General features: G+C 35.2%; 1 protein-coding gene across 1 annotated transcript; it reads right to left on the minus strand.

Annotated features, from left to right (window-relative positions):
- Nucleotides 1-323: 323 nt before the first annotated feature.
- On the minus strand, nt 324-11,873 carry LOC145907942 (zinc transporter ZIP10-like). Its single transcript, XM_082995069.1, has 17 exons — nt 11,715-11,873; nt 11,283-11,349; nt 11,053-11,129; nt 10,690-10,859; nt 9,743-10,024; nt 7,852-7,996; nt 7,719-7,775; nt 7,293-7,465; nt 6,114-6,266; nt 5,509-5,617; nt 4,497-4,603; nt 4,061-4,118; nt 3,816-3,911; nt 2,924-3,061; nt 2,592-2,771; nt 2,265-2,356; nt 324-2,035 (listed from the first exon to the last, which is right to left on the minus strand). The coding sequence occupies exons 1-17, from the start codon at nt 11,716-11,718 to the stop codon at nt 1,853-1,855; spliced, it is 2,091 nt and encodes a 696-aa protein (XP_082851195.1). The 5' UTR covers nt 11,719-11,873; the 3' UTR covers nt 324-1,852.
- Nucleotides 11,874-13,913: the final 2,040 nt, after the last annotated feature.

Here is a 13,913-nt window from a genome sequence, read left to right on the forward strand (position 1 = left end):
ATAGCCGTCACACATTTTAAGCCAAAATCTCAAAATCTATGTGATTTTGATCACGTGTTGCAAACATTTTTTTTCGCAAACAGTGAAAGAATCTCAGCCGGGGATTTCCCCGGTTTGGCGCAGGTGGAGAAGTGTCTGATTGGATAAAACAATGTCCACGTGTCACACGGAAATGTAACTTTCCCGCGCAAACTAATCGCTGATTTAAGATTATTAACATACAAAAGTGTTTAAACATCTTCAACAGAAACTCAATTTGATGAGCCTATGTATCTAGCCCTTCTAGCAGTTTCATGACCTGTGCAAAGGGTGCAAAAAGGTCCAAACTAACAATCACCAAGTGACATTTTTTAATGCACTACAGCACACAGTTGCAGAAAAAAACAAATAAACAAAAACAACAATAAAACGTTCACACTAACCAAGTTCTACAAAGCCGATAAATTAAGGGTTTTCTGTGTAGAAATGACCCGTTACATTGATCACAAGGGTTTCAATCCTAAGCCAAGGTACAGAGAAGTTTGAAAAGGCAAACAGCATTATATTTGGGACAAACGGCATAATATTTTGTTGCACCATAGCATGTTTTTCTGTCAAAGAAGTGCAATGGGCAACTATTGAATTGACCCATTTCAAGCACCAACTCTTGAGCAGAATGAATTCTCAAAGACTTAAAAAACTTTAAGCACAAGATTGAATTCAACACACTTTGTACAACAGCGACAAGAAACACAAAAAAGGCTTCGCGAAGTCAGAAGACAGAGCAAATATGCAGCTGAAGATCACAAATGTAAATAACAGTTTAGGCAGCCTTATTTCACAAAACTGCTAACGAGGAAAAATACTACATGAAAAGCAATCTGCAATCAGCCTCCCCTTTTCCTCGTAGAAATGGTAAAGTAAATCATATACTAAGTTTTTAAAATCCCTTGAAAAACACTTTCTACAGCAGGTAAACAATAAATACAACAGTGACTAAACAATGGTATCTGTGACATCACAGGGGTAGAAACTGTAGGTCACAAAAATGAACTGGTGGAAAAGCAGGTTGGAAGGGTTTTGATAATACTTTGCTAATAAATTGTTATAAGTGAATATTTATGTACAAATGAAAAAGTCTTGGAACTTTCAAACACTGGGAGTTTCAAGTAAATATTTTGAAATAATTTGAATGCACCAAAATTCGAGCAGAAATGGAAGCGTTTTTTACATTTAGGAACATCTCATAAAAAGAATAAATACAACCAGCAGAGCATTGGGAAACGGTTTAGCGAAGCATATTTTAAATCAGCCAAGATAAAGAAATTTTTTGGAAAGTTTTAACACTTGGCCAAACAAACTTGAAAACTACTGGAGTATGTATGACATTTTTGCACCAAAAATTGTTGTTTTTTATCAACCACAAAATTAGAACAAATGTTCCAAAACTAACGTCACAAACAATTCAATGCGAACTGCTGATAAAAATGACTGTAAGTATTTGGTCATGACCATCAAACTATGTTTTTTTTAAAAAACTTTTTAAAGGTCAAAAGGTTTGCTGGCATCACAGAAATCCTTTACTGCCGCAATAGGCTTGTATAAATTCATCGTTTACAAATAACAACACAGCATTGTTGTTGACGATGTTCGTCACAATAGGGTTTGTTGTGACATAATCAAATCATAATGGCAAGTGTATAGGGTTAAATAAGCACATGACATTCAATAAGCAAAAGACTGATTGATGTTTGACCATGTGCGGATACATTCATTTCCATCTTAACCAAAGCTTTTCGCCGAAATACTCAAAATCGGCCGAAGCGCCAAAAAAATATAAATTTTAAGGAACTTTTGGAACCCGCATCACCATCTAGTGTCCATGTCCACTGTGACCACCATTACCACCGGAGGAGCCAGAGAAGACCTCATGGAAGGCGCCTTCGTAGAGGGCGATAATGAGCATGATCATGACACCGATTAAAAAACCGACGTTCTGATAGATAAATCGGAATAGGCCGTCTTTTTGTAAACTTGATTCCAGCATTTGAGGAATCTGAAACGTAAACATACGGATTACACTTGAAGCATAGAAACAAAGCAAGGGCGTTTTATTGGGCGTGTACTTTATAACACAACCACAAGTTCGTACGAGGAATTTTATAACTGAAGTATAACAAAAGCAACAGACATGAAAAAATTACTCAACAAACATTTTTTGCCATTTTTTTACATAATTGTTAAATTGGTTTATTTATTTTGTTCAAAATTGAACTCATCGTTACCATGTCAACGAGAGCAACGTATAGAAATCCCCCAGCGGTGATGGCAAGTATCCAAAGCTTGACTTCAGTTGTGTATTCGCCTATTGCCAACCCTGTCAACAAAACATGAAGATAAATATACGAAACATATTTGGGCACGGGTTTGCATTCGGCCTTTCGGCGTACAGTATGTAGATATGCGATGTGTCTGCAAACACGATACAGAATCCATTTAATGAAGAAATATCCCCAATGAACAATATGCTTTGTCAGGTAAACGACGCGATTGACAGACAGAAAACCGTTGAACAAAATGAATCCGCTCCCTAAGGAACGCACGTGACTTACCTATTATGACGCCAATAAAGGCTAGACAAGCGCAGAGGCCGTTATAGAGAATAGCTTGCTTGATTGACATTCCAGCATTTAAAAGAATGGCGAAATCTCCAAGTTCATGGGGAAGTTCGTGACAGAATACTGCAAGTGAAGTGCTCAACCCAGCCGCAATGCTACTACTGAAAGCTGCACCTGTAATAAAGACCATTGTTACGATAACAATGAGAGTTATTCCTACAACAATGCAAAAATGCAAACTTTTATGATTTTAAATGAGGCGATTTAAACAAATATTATGAACGTAACACGCAGTATTTTAGGCTGAGTTACAGAATTAAGCTTACCGATAGCTAAGCCATCACTGAAGTTGTGCAAGCCGTCACCCATGACTATCATCCACGCCATGTCTTTGATACCAGAGGCCTTCGCTATGTCATGGTTATGGTGGCTGTGGCCGTGGTGATGACCGTGATGGGGACCCTCTGTATTAAACCACGCCGTTAGCGCGAACGCAAATCGTGAACGTCAAAATAATGTCAAAACGTACAGGAAAAAGTCACATAAGCATGTATTTGTCAGGTCAAGTGTTCACATTTTTTACAGTTGTCAATTACAGTTTTGGGGTCAAATCATTTTCCATTTAACATTTATTACAAGGTCGATGATTTATCACGTATTTGACCTTGAAGCGCACGATGACCTTCAAACCAAATTTACTTTCACGATAAGTGAAAATTTTGAAAATTTTGCGAAGTTGTGAACAGCCCCGAGCAAAGCCTTTTTCGACGAAAGACCTGTTTCGTCCAAAAAGGGCATTTCAAACATTAGGTGGCATGACGCGTTACCCGTCAATGACTCACGTAAGAAAATTAGACGTGGTTAGGCTACATGTAATAAAATCCCAATTACTTGGTTTCCTTACCTACACTCGAATTTGGGGAATACTACATGTATTAATGTATTAAATATAATACATTATGCATGAAGAATTCTTAATGTAAGTTTTAATAGAGCAACATATCGTTAATACACAGCAGACCATGAGCAGATTGGCGACCAAATCGTTAAATTTAATAGATCAGTTTTTGCCCAGTTTACATTAGAACAACCGATTTTACATTAGAAACAAATTAAACCTAACTAAAATATCCTTTGCATCACCAGCTATCCCGAAGAATAATAACACAATAATCAAAGATGGAATCAAAGCCTAATACAACAGTTAAGTGTACATACCGATGACCACAGTTGGCACAACTAACTTCTCCTTCACATCATCTTCTATTGTTTTTTCAAGATCCAGTTTCCTTGGAAACGGCGGAGTGCTGTTGCCTGTAGCAACCACAGAAACATAGTTTTCTTAATTGCACATAAAAATATGATGAACACATTTAATATGTATTGACAAGTAAAAGTTTTTTTTTGTAATAAATTCAAGAAATGCAACACAAACACAGAGAATAAGTTTAAAATAAACTCACCACATTTTGTTCCCCAGGTGGCAGTAGAGGCATCTCCAGCAGCAATATGGTTGCAACCCTAAAAAATTGTTGGTTTAAGTTAAGGTTTGTCTGCTTAAACAACTTGTTTTTTAAAGAAGCACAAGAAATAGTAATAAACCAACTCTCAAACATACACTAGTTTAAATGCAGGAATTATTGAAACATATTATACCATGTTACTAGTTCTTTTTTACAATAATTGTTCAAAGTGTCAAGGTTTATCAAACTATTTGCATGGTAAAAGAATGGTTTATAAATTTTGCCCATAATAATTCAGGAAGATAAATTTCCCGAATTTGCCGTTAGTATAAGTTCTGAATCATAAAGGGATTTTCTAAAAAGTTCATCGAAAACCTATCAGTACACAAGATCTACCATTTACAGCCACAAAAATGTTGACAATGTTTAGGCTTACAGCAGCAGAAGAACAACCGCTGTCTTGCGAACCGTGGACATCTGTGTCATCGACTTGATTGGTTGCCGTTATGAATGGTTTCTCATCTTCTGTTGCTAGAACAGTTTCTGCAAAAGATCCGCACGAATTCCATGATTTAGTTGACCAACAAATAGTGCTTGATTCTTACATAACCACAAGGGACAATTTATGTCTGGTAAAGACAACTTTAATTGTTATTTCAACAGATTGGAAAATGGTAATAACACATATTCTTTGTTTGTGGCATTAAGTCTTTGACAAAATCATGGAGAAATGTGTGTGGGGCCTTTACATAAAGACTAGACATTCCAGAATAATGGCAACAATGGGTTATTTTCCAAAACTACCACCCACTCAATAACTTCAGCTATGGGAGGTCTCTAAATTCCAATTTCAAATTGGTTTCCAAAAAAGGTCCACAGAAAAACTTTCTAAACCTAATTTCATTTTTTTTTAAAGTAAAAATATTTGGGAGAAAAAAAACATAGAAAAACTTTCTAAAATTTTTTTTTGGAAATTAACAAAATGGCATCGACATCTTTTGAGTATATCCAAAAAAAAACATGAGCACTTGAAAACTACGAATCAGAGCTAATTTACATATTTTAACCCACTATAAAGCGTTAAGCCCAACGAAATGACAACCAGACAACGTTCAATTAAAACAAAGCACATACACTGAAGAAAATATTTGTGGCCGTTTACAATCCATAATTAAAACAGAACTTTGGAGTGGATTTTTTTAATGTGGATTCTAGGAACCACTGTCAAAAGATTAACGCATTTTTGACAAAAAAAGAAAGTACAGAAAAGGTTGACAGATAAATTACAACTGTTTTTCTGGTAATTTTTGCTGCCTGGGTCACATAAGTGGATGATTCTGAAAACTATGGCTTGATGATACTATTTGGAACATTATAGTAAGGTCAAGATGTGATGACATGAAGGTTGAAAAATGTGAATACAACACATGCTTAAGTCTGTATATTACCTTTCATGGCAGTGTTGTTCGGAAAAAATACATCAGAACTTTTTACTGGAGACACAACCGTGTCTGATGGAGTCGGAATAGCTTTCTTTTCAAGATTATCCTTTTTCTGCTGTGAAAAGAGAAGAAATTTCTTCAATATTTCTGTTTAAAAATTATAAAACAATAATTCACTCATTTTGGGGTGAATATGATTGAAATATGAAAATAAAAAACTCAGCAACGGTAAAAATAAAGTCCAACTTTGCATCTATAAATGAAACTAGGTTCCGCTCAAGTGAACATTAGCAGCTTCCAATGTGTACAAAACCAACAATTAGTTACGCTTGCTCGAATGCCACCTTTGTTTACGCGTTCTGTGTGAAGCACGTTTTTATCTCATCTGTTTGTAGTTGTTAAACAATGAGCGCGTAAGAATAGGAGTTTCATGCTTTTATTGTTGGAAAAATTGTTTTATGACATCATAAAGCAAATATTTTTCTCCACATTTATCCAACCCAATAGCAAACAATGTGGATAAGTAGAACATGATGTAAATTTCCAGAACATTTTATGTCATTAAAGAATCATCGTCTGTTCCAAATGTTTTATGACATCATAATACCAACCTTTCTTTTTCTCCACATTCCCATCGCGCTCTCAAACACGAAGAACATATAAATGCCAATGACAGCGACCAAACTTTTCATGACTTTTTGTCGTTCGTCTGCCACGACCTCCGCAGTGTGAACATGACCACTGTGGTCTCCACCCCCCATCGCCTGTGAAACAAGCAATAATAATTTAAGAAGAGAACGTCTTCTCTTGTCGGATGGCAGACGAAAAGGCGGTAAATATAATTTCTATGTTACTTTTAAAGGCACAACAATAATTTCAAAAAATGATAGATAAAGAAACTACTTTATACTACAAAATGGAACTTTTAGTATAGAGTTTGTGTACTAGCGTGTGGGCTTTAACCGGACATGAACTAATTAAGCAGTATTGCTCACAACTTATTGACTAGTCCCACACTCATTTGACAATCAACACACAGTATTTTCTGTGCATGAAAGTGATTTCAACATAGAAACAAAACATACTTTCACATTTTGACATGTAAAGCGCGATAGTTTAATATTCACATGACAGCTCTGTTTCATGTAAAGCTGAAACAGTTCACATTCCTAACCATGACAGATCAAAAGGTTTTAATGACGTTGATTTAATACTGGCACATGTGGAACTGGAATTTGAACTCTAGGCAAAGTATGTCCAGTTTAAAAAATGTTTATTTAACTGCTTCTCTTTGCAGAAAACACACACACCGCCATGTATTTTATTATCTTTTACAGCGTTTGCTGTTTGAGCGGTGGTTGCAAAGCTGCAATAATAGCTCTGATATTGCGACATGTTTAAATTAACAAGCGTTTTGCATCATCGAATTTTCGTATCCATGGGGGTCTTAGTATTGCCGTTATTGTGAAATCTAAGTAATTTAGCTATAGAGGATTCAAGGCCACTAAAAAACACGAGAAAGGAAGTTACAACTGTGCAAAATGAGTCACTACAGCTCATTTATGGTTGGGTTGAGAGTTTCAAATGTACAATATGCGTTATATCTATTTTTATCATTTCCTGGTTTACCGGTAATCAAGATATAGCAGCAGCAAAACTTTATTCAACATGTAAATTTGGGTTCTAAACTGGTCCATCCCATTAGTATAACTGTTTTTGCGCCATTTTTGATCATTTTTGGTAGGAGAATAAATTATATGTCATTGCTTCTTAAAATACTTAAAACCCACATGTGGTAAAAGATGAAGCAATCCATCGCCGACCAAAGTCCCAACAGCCAAAGCAACCAAAAATGACAGTAGTCTGTTGAAATGTACGGAGTGTTTCATCAGAGGAACGATCAGAATTCCGACAATGCTGAGAAGACTAATCACGGCCACAGAAGCAATAGAGATCAACCAAACTGTGTTAAAAGTTAGAGAGTTGTTTTAACCAGCATTTGTCAATGGTCAATAGATTTTCCCTAATGCATTTTGATTCTACCTTATCAACTATAACCTTTTTGATTCTATTAAATATAAATATTTGACTGGAGTGTTTATTTTGTTTCAAGTATTTTAGAAATCACCTGGCTGTTATAGTTGATTTAAATTTTACCAGTTCACAAACGCAAAAAGATTTAAAATCAAACTGCTTGAAAAAGTAACTGTTTTCACCTTTTGCACGATCCTCTTTCTGTGGAGTGGAATCATCAGAAACTTGATTTTCCTCAGCTGAAATTATAACAACAGAAATTAAAATAAACCTCCATAAAACAGGAGAGAAACCAGCGTTACCATGACAACCTACCAGATTCTGGTTGACAAAAAGGTGAATTCAGGTTGTAAAGAAGTCTCGGTAAAATCAGCCAGAATTCTGAGAGAGTGAAACCATTTTGATTCCCTTCCCTATCTTCACTGAATTCATCGAGTAATGCTCGGGCGGAATCCAAGCACTGCAATGAAAAGTGTGATTTTAAATCGACAAAAAATTAAGGGATGGAAATTGTTTGAAAAAAAGAAACTTTTGGTTGTTTGTAATTACCGGAAATTGGGGTCATTCAATTCAAAAAATTATTTTAAATTTGCTCATGTTTTTTTGTCCACAATAGAAAACTTCATAATTCTAAGAATAGAAAGACTGACTCATACTGTGTTTGTCTTTTCTTCAAAGTCTTTTTATTCTTAGAATTATGGGTAAATCTGTGACTTTTATAAGACAAATGAGATCGAATTAACTCGACACAAATAAATAAAAAAAAATTGAAATAGATTCACAATCTCGGCCTTTTTCAGGATGTTATCAAATGAAGCAGTTAATAGGTTCTGGCATGTAAAATCCCAGGAGGGGAAATTGCATGCAAATTTAATCATTTCTTTCAAGTGAACTTTCATTAAAGGTTTGATTTGGGCTTGTTAAAATTTAAAGAAAAAGGTGTGTGTGGAGAATATCATACCAAATATAAATGCATCGGGTATAACAGTGCTCCCTAAAGTGAGTTCTACAACATAATCTTAAGGGTTTCATGAGCTACCTGCTAAACAAATTTGTTGAATCTATGGGTAAAAAATACATGTCTAAATTTTGGTGAAAGTCTTGGGTTCTTTGTCAACTTAACTCAAACTTAAAGGGTTCCGTAGACAAGGAAAATACAGAGGTATAATTATGTGTAGCATATTAAATATTTTGTAACACTGACGTATGTTGGATAATATGTGAAAAAGCTGAAACAGTAACTCAATGTTTTATGTAATGTTAAAAAATGATCTGGTAACATTAAGGTATCCATTGGGTAGAAAGGAATTCATACTTTGGCACACACAAATACAAATAAGGTGGAAACACAGTTCGTTGAGTGGCGCATCAAGGAAATCACCACAGTGGTTACTAATATTCCAATGAAAGGAAATGTCAATCAAAAAGCCCTTGCAGTAATACCAGGGAAATATGCATGGTGCCTCTTGGAGGAACAAGAATGGCAACATAGTTTTTCCCATTTCCGATAAACAAACACGATTGGAAAGTTACTTTTGAGCTTTAAATTCTATGTGCCTGTTCACAACTTAATTTCAAACAGGGTCAGTTGTGGGAATACTGACACGTTGTCACTGACTATGTTTGCTGGTTCAAACGTTACTGAGTAATTTGCTAATGACGACAGAGTAACAAAAAATAGAGTCAAGTGGTTCTTAATACAACTGCAAACATGCAGAAGAGGTCTGTGATGACAGTGCACATATACACAGCACCACTGAAAAACAATGCTGCTGAATACAACTTTGTCTCCCAGTACTAGAAGCTTATGTTACAAATTTGCACTGTCATCATTGAGTTTATGTTACAAATTTGACATCAAAAGCCTATTTTACACAATTGAAGTGAGTGAAACTTGAAAGCTTGTGTTTTAAAGGAAACTAATCAACCAATCTTTCCAATGTGCCCAATATACAGAAAAATGCAGATTACATGAGACTGATGAAGGTACAATATATTTCGGAACCAATATTTCTCGAAATGAAAGTCAAAGCTATAAATTTGCTAGCAATGATGGATGAAGCAAGTGTTTCAAACACTACACTGTGTTCATCATCAGTGCTAAAACCAGCAAGCATTCACAAACCACCAGCAGATTTTTAGCTTTCATTTTTCGAAAAACACTGATACAATCTACTCTATAATTCAAACTAGATTTTCAGCTTACCTCCTCAGATATGACGACCCCATTATCAAGTTCAAGGTCATAGTAGTAATCGATTCCAAGGAGGTCCTGCAACGTCAGTTCACCGTGGTCATGACCATCGTGACTTTCAGAGGAGCTGTCATGGGAACCATGGTCATGACCTGCATGCGGATCTTCTTTTTCAACTTTGCGCCAAAAACCGATTTGCGTCATGAACTTTTTAAGCCCCTCCTCTGTGATCAGGCTTCCATTGGCGTACTCATTAAATATTTGAGAGGTGTATGCCAACATCCTTTTCACTGTCTAAAGAATATAGTGTTTTCCGTCAATATCTTTAAAAAACACTAAAATAAAATTTTACAAAGTAACACCACAATTCAAAGTTTGCAAATAAATTTGTTTTTTCCAAAACTTTACAAAACATTAGAAGCAAGAAAACAGTGTGAGCGCTTCAAACTTTTAGATTTAATGAACTGCAATCAAGATCAAGTATTTAAATAAGGTTTATGTTTTGTTGTGTGCATTATTATATTGTTATTAGTAAATCATGTAAAGGAGCACAAAAGTCAAATCAATGTTGGAATTACCTTAATCCCATTTAAAACAAATCACAATTTTAATGATTTTTACAAACGTATAAATGTTACATAAATAATTAATGAGCGACATTAAGGTAAATGATATAGATAAGCATTTGACCTGAAAGATAAAGGTTTGCACAAAATATCTCATTAAATTTGGCATACTATGTTTTAGTAACATAGAGATAATGTGTACTCATGCATGTCAAATCAGGATCACCAAAAAAATTCACTGTTTTTTTTATTATTGATTTGTAAAATGTGCGGGAGGCAAACATTCACTTTTTAAAGTATTTTTTGCGACTTTTTATTATTTTAATATATATATATATAATAACAATTTGATAAACATGGTGACATTGTTTAGAGCAATAAAAAGATACATACAACTTCATTTGAGTTGAGTTGAAGGGAACACGTTCCATTAGTACAGTTGGTAAGAATAGGCTCATCATTATTATTTTGAGTAACTTGGTTTGAAATGGTGGAGTGTTGTAGTACGTCTGCAGTGGTAGTGACAGTTTCGAACGGCATTACATTTGGAACACTTGTGCCAACTTTAAAAATAAATCAAAAAATTTTTTATTACGTTTGCTTTTAAATTTTGGGTTAAATTTTCCCCATTTTATACCTGTTTAAATTATTTTTTTTCAAAATACGGTTATGATCGTTTTGCAAAAAAATTAAGACGGTGCTATTGCAGAAATAAAACACAAAAAATCATTAAAGCACAAGAAAAACATCCTTTACCTTCCACAGTGCTTTGGGATAAAGTGAGATGCAGAATCATCAAGAAAAAAAACATTTTGCTCAATAAGGCAGAAGCTCTACAGGCAAAAAAAAGATAGATTTTAAATGTAAATTAGTTAGAGGGAAATCATAGCTACCATTTTACATTCTAAATGTACATACAACATGTTAACAATAACAAACTCTGATGCAATTTTATTGTAAGACACCATGAAAAAGTACAACCCTACCTGAGGTTTAAAGGAAGATTCCATTTTGCTCTGTTATGATATACACAGCTGTACAACTTTTTACAATCTGTAAAATACAACAAATATAGTTGCTTAGTCAATTCCATCCATTTTAATGTTGCATATACATTATATAGGCTGTTTTGTTCATTACACATCACTTTACATAGTATTTACTCGTCTGTAGGTATATTTACAGAACAAATAACATTCAAACAGTAGTTGGTAAGCATAACCACCCAATAAATATTGAGATTTCTTACAAAAAAGTTGGATAAGATAAAAAATGATCAACCTAAGGTCAAATTTTTTTAGTTTAAACTAGCCAAAAGCAACTAAACTAGGTAATACTTGTAAAATCTCTGCAAGAAAACTACCTAGAGCAAGATTTGGACAAATAACAAACACATACGAGAGACACATGGTACTTACCCATTATTTTTCACACGGAACGTTTCGTCTTGATTCAAGTACCCGGTGTAAACTAGTGCCGTGTGCAAAAGAACCACTACAGCCGAAATTTCCGACTTATATACGACCACGTGGGGCGCTATGACAAAGCTATTCCTCTATTTTTTTAAGCGGGAAACGAATTCTAGAAAAAACGACAAGTTTTCAACTTTGAAGAATTGCCGTCTACGTGGCATGACGTAATTTAGGCTAGGTAATAACGCCCGATTTCCTGTTGTTCAATAAGGTGGACAGAAGGAGCTTTTGGGGATTGAAAAACAATTTAAAACATTACTAATTTAAAACTAAAACAAAACCAGTGGTTTGAGACATTTAAAAACTAAAACATATTTATTGAAGTTACTGGATAATATGGGCTACATCGCATTGCATAAAAACTGCTCGTATAAAATATTTTTTCATCACAACGAAAACTAGCTTTTCATTCTGGAATCCTAGCGCGCTTTTAATCTGCGACAGACGGAGGCTATATGAGATAGCAGACAAGCACAACGCACCCACACCATCGATCAAACAGAACATCGAGCGTAAATTGCAAGACACGCTAAGGTTACTCAGGTATTCATGTGGTCAGACAAGTATTTACCGACGTGTTCCCCCATGGTGAAACAGCGCCCCTGGGGTTTAGATTGGAATCTGTCGTTGTAAATGACTATCCGACCATATGGTGTCAAAGGTTGTTGTGAACCCCTGTTAGTTTCTGGGTCACTCTAACGTCGAAACTTATTTTTTTCATATTTTTTACAACGATCATTGCACACTCGTGGATTGAGTATAGGCCTACACTGTCGGTGTCACTACTACTAAAGCTAGTCTGCTTACAGACAAGGCGTCCTTTCTTTTTTCGTCAACTGCATTGCTTACTTTGTGAGCGAAAAACTGTCGCATTTTTTAAGCGAAAAACATCTCCTTCGGCTGTTTGAATAATTCTCGGTGATTCCAACTACGAAAGTAATTGAAGTACGAACTCCTGACAACAGACAATAATCTCATTGTTTACGCGGCCTTAAACGTTAAACTATGCTAGCATCAGTTATGAAATTATGTTAAAAATTCCTGGGACGATTGAATTTACAAGAAATGAGCATTTGTTAACTAAGCTTGAAAGTTGAAAGTTGTTGTTAAAAGTCTAGTGAGGATCATTTTTTAAATTTGCCTGAGAAGTTTCCCGATTTTTCCCAAATATTCAAATGAGGTTTAACATTTAAATGCATTGAACTGCATTCTCCCTCCTTATTCTCGAAGTAGAACAGATTTTATTTATATTTCAATTTCTATCTACGTCACAATGGAATTAGAATTTATGCAAATGTTGATCGAAACCAAACTTTCACAATAATTTGGGGTATTTCCCACTTAATTTTGTTCATTGTCTTTTCTACAAAACGTTTAGGTTCCTCTGTATAAAGAACGAGGGGGTGGGGTTTAAGCAAATGTCGAACGGTTTATTGTTACTTGAAAGAGTTTTGAAAAACTTTACAACGATTATGTATTCAGTCTGAATATTTCAAAGAATTTTTTGTGCAATAATCGGACAAACAAAAAGTACAGCCTATATTAGTTTAGCCTAAGAAGCTGCTGACTCTAAATCACTGTCCGATTTCTTCAAGCAAATCACTTTAATTCGGAACCAGGTGCCATGTGCCCGAAACCACATCAGATTTTTTCTAGTTGTGAGTCAATCGCCTTGCTATTGCTGACAACGTTGTCAGTAAAAATGCAATTTGCTGACACCCTGGAGATGGAACTGCATTATATACACGCAATACATCCTGTGTTAATCGTGTACAACACAATTCCCATCCGCAATGAGACGGAAATTGACGCAAAAAAGCACTTCAACCAACTTTTTTGCGTGACCTTCACACGAAACCTCACCGTGACCTTGTATTTCACCTCCACTATGTGTGTTGTCCTCAACAATCTTGTCAACAATTATTGTAACAGTTTGTTAATGAAGCTGTCTGATGCAGGGTGAACTCTAAAGATTATCTGTTAAAATTTCTTGCAACTTCCTAAACGGGGGGAGGTAATAATTGTGTTTATCCCACCCTCTGAAATCAACTTTTTATCGGCTATTAGTTTTTGCAGTGTCTTTACAGCCAATACCAGGAGAACATTATTGCCATTATATTGTCGCACTAGGAGGTCGTACGAGTC

This window comes from Ascidia mentula, chromosome 7 (genome assembly GCF_947561715.1).
Source record: "Ascidia mentula chromosome 7, kaAscMent1.1, whole genome shotgun sequence".
Classification (NCBI taxonomy): Eukaryota; Metazoa; Chordata; class Ascidiacea; order Phlebobranchia; family Ascidiidae; genus Ascidia; species Ascidia mentula.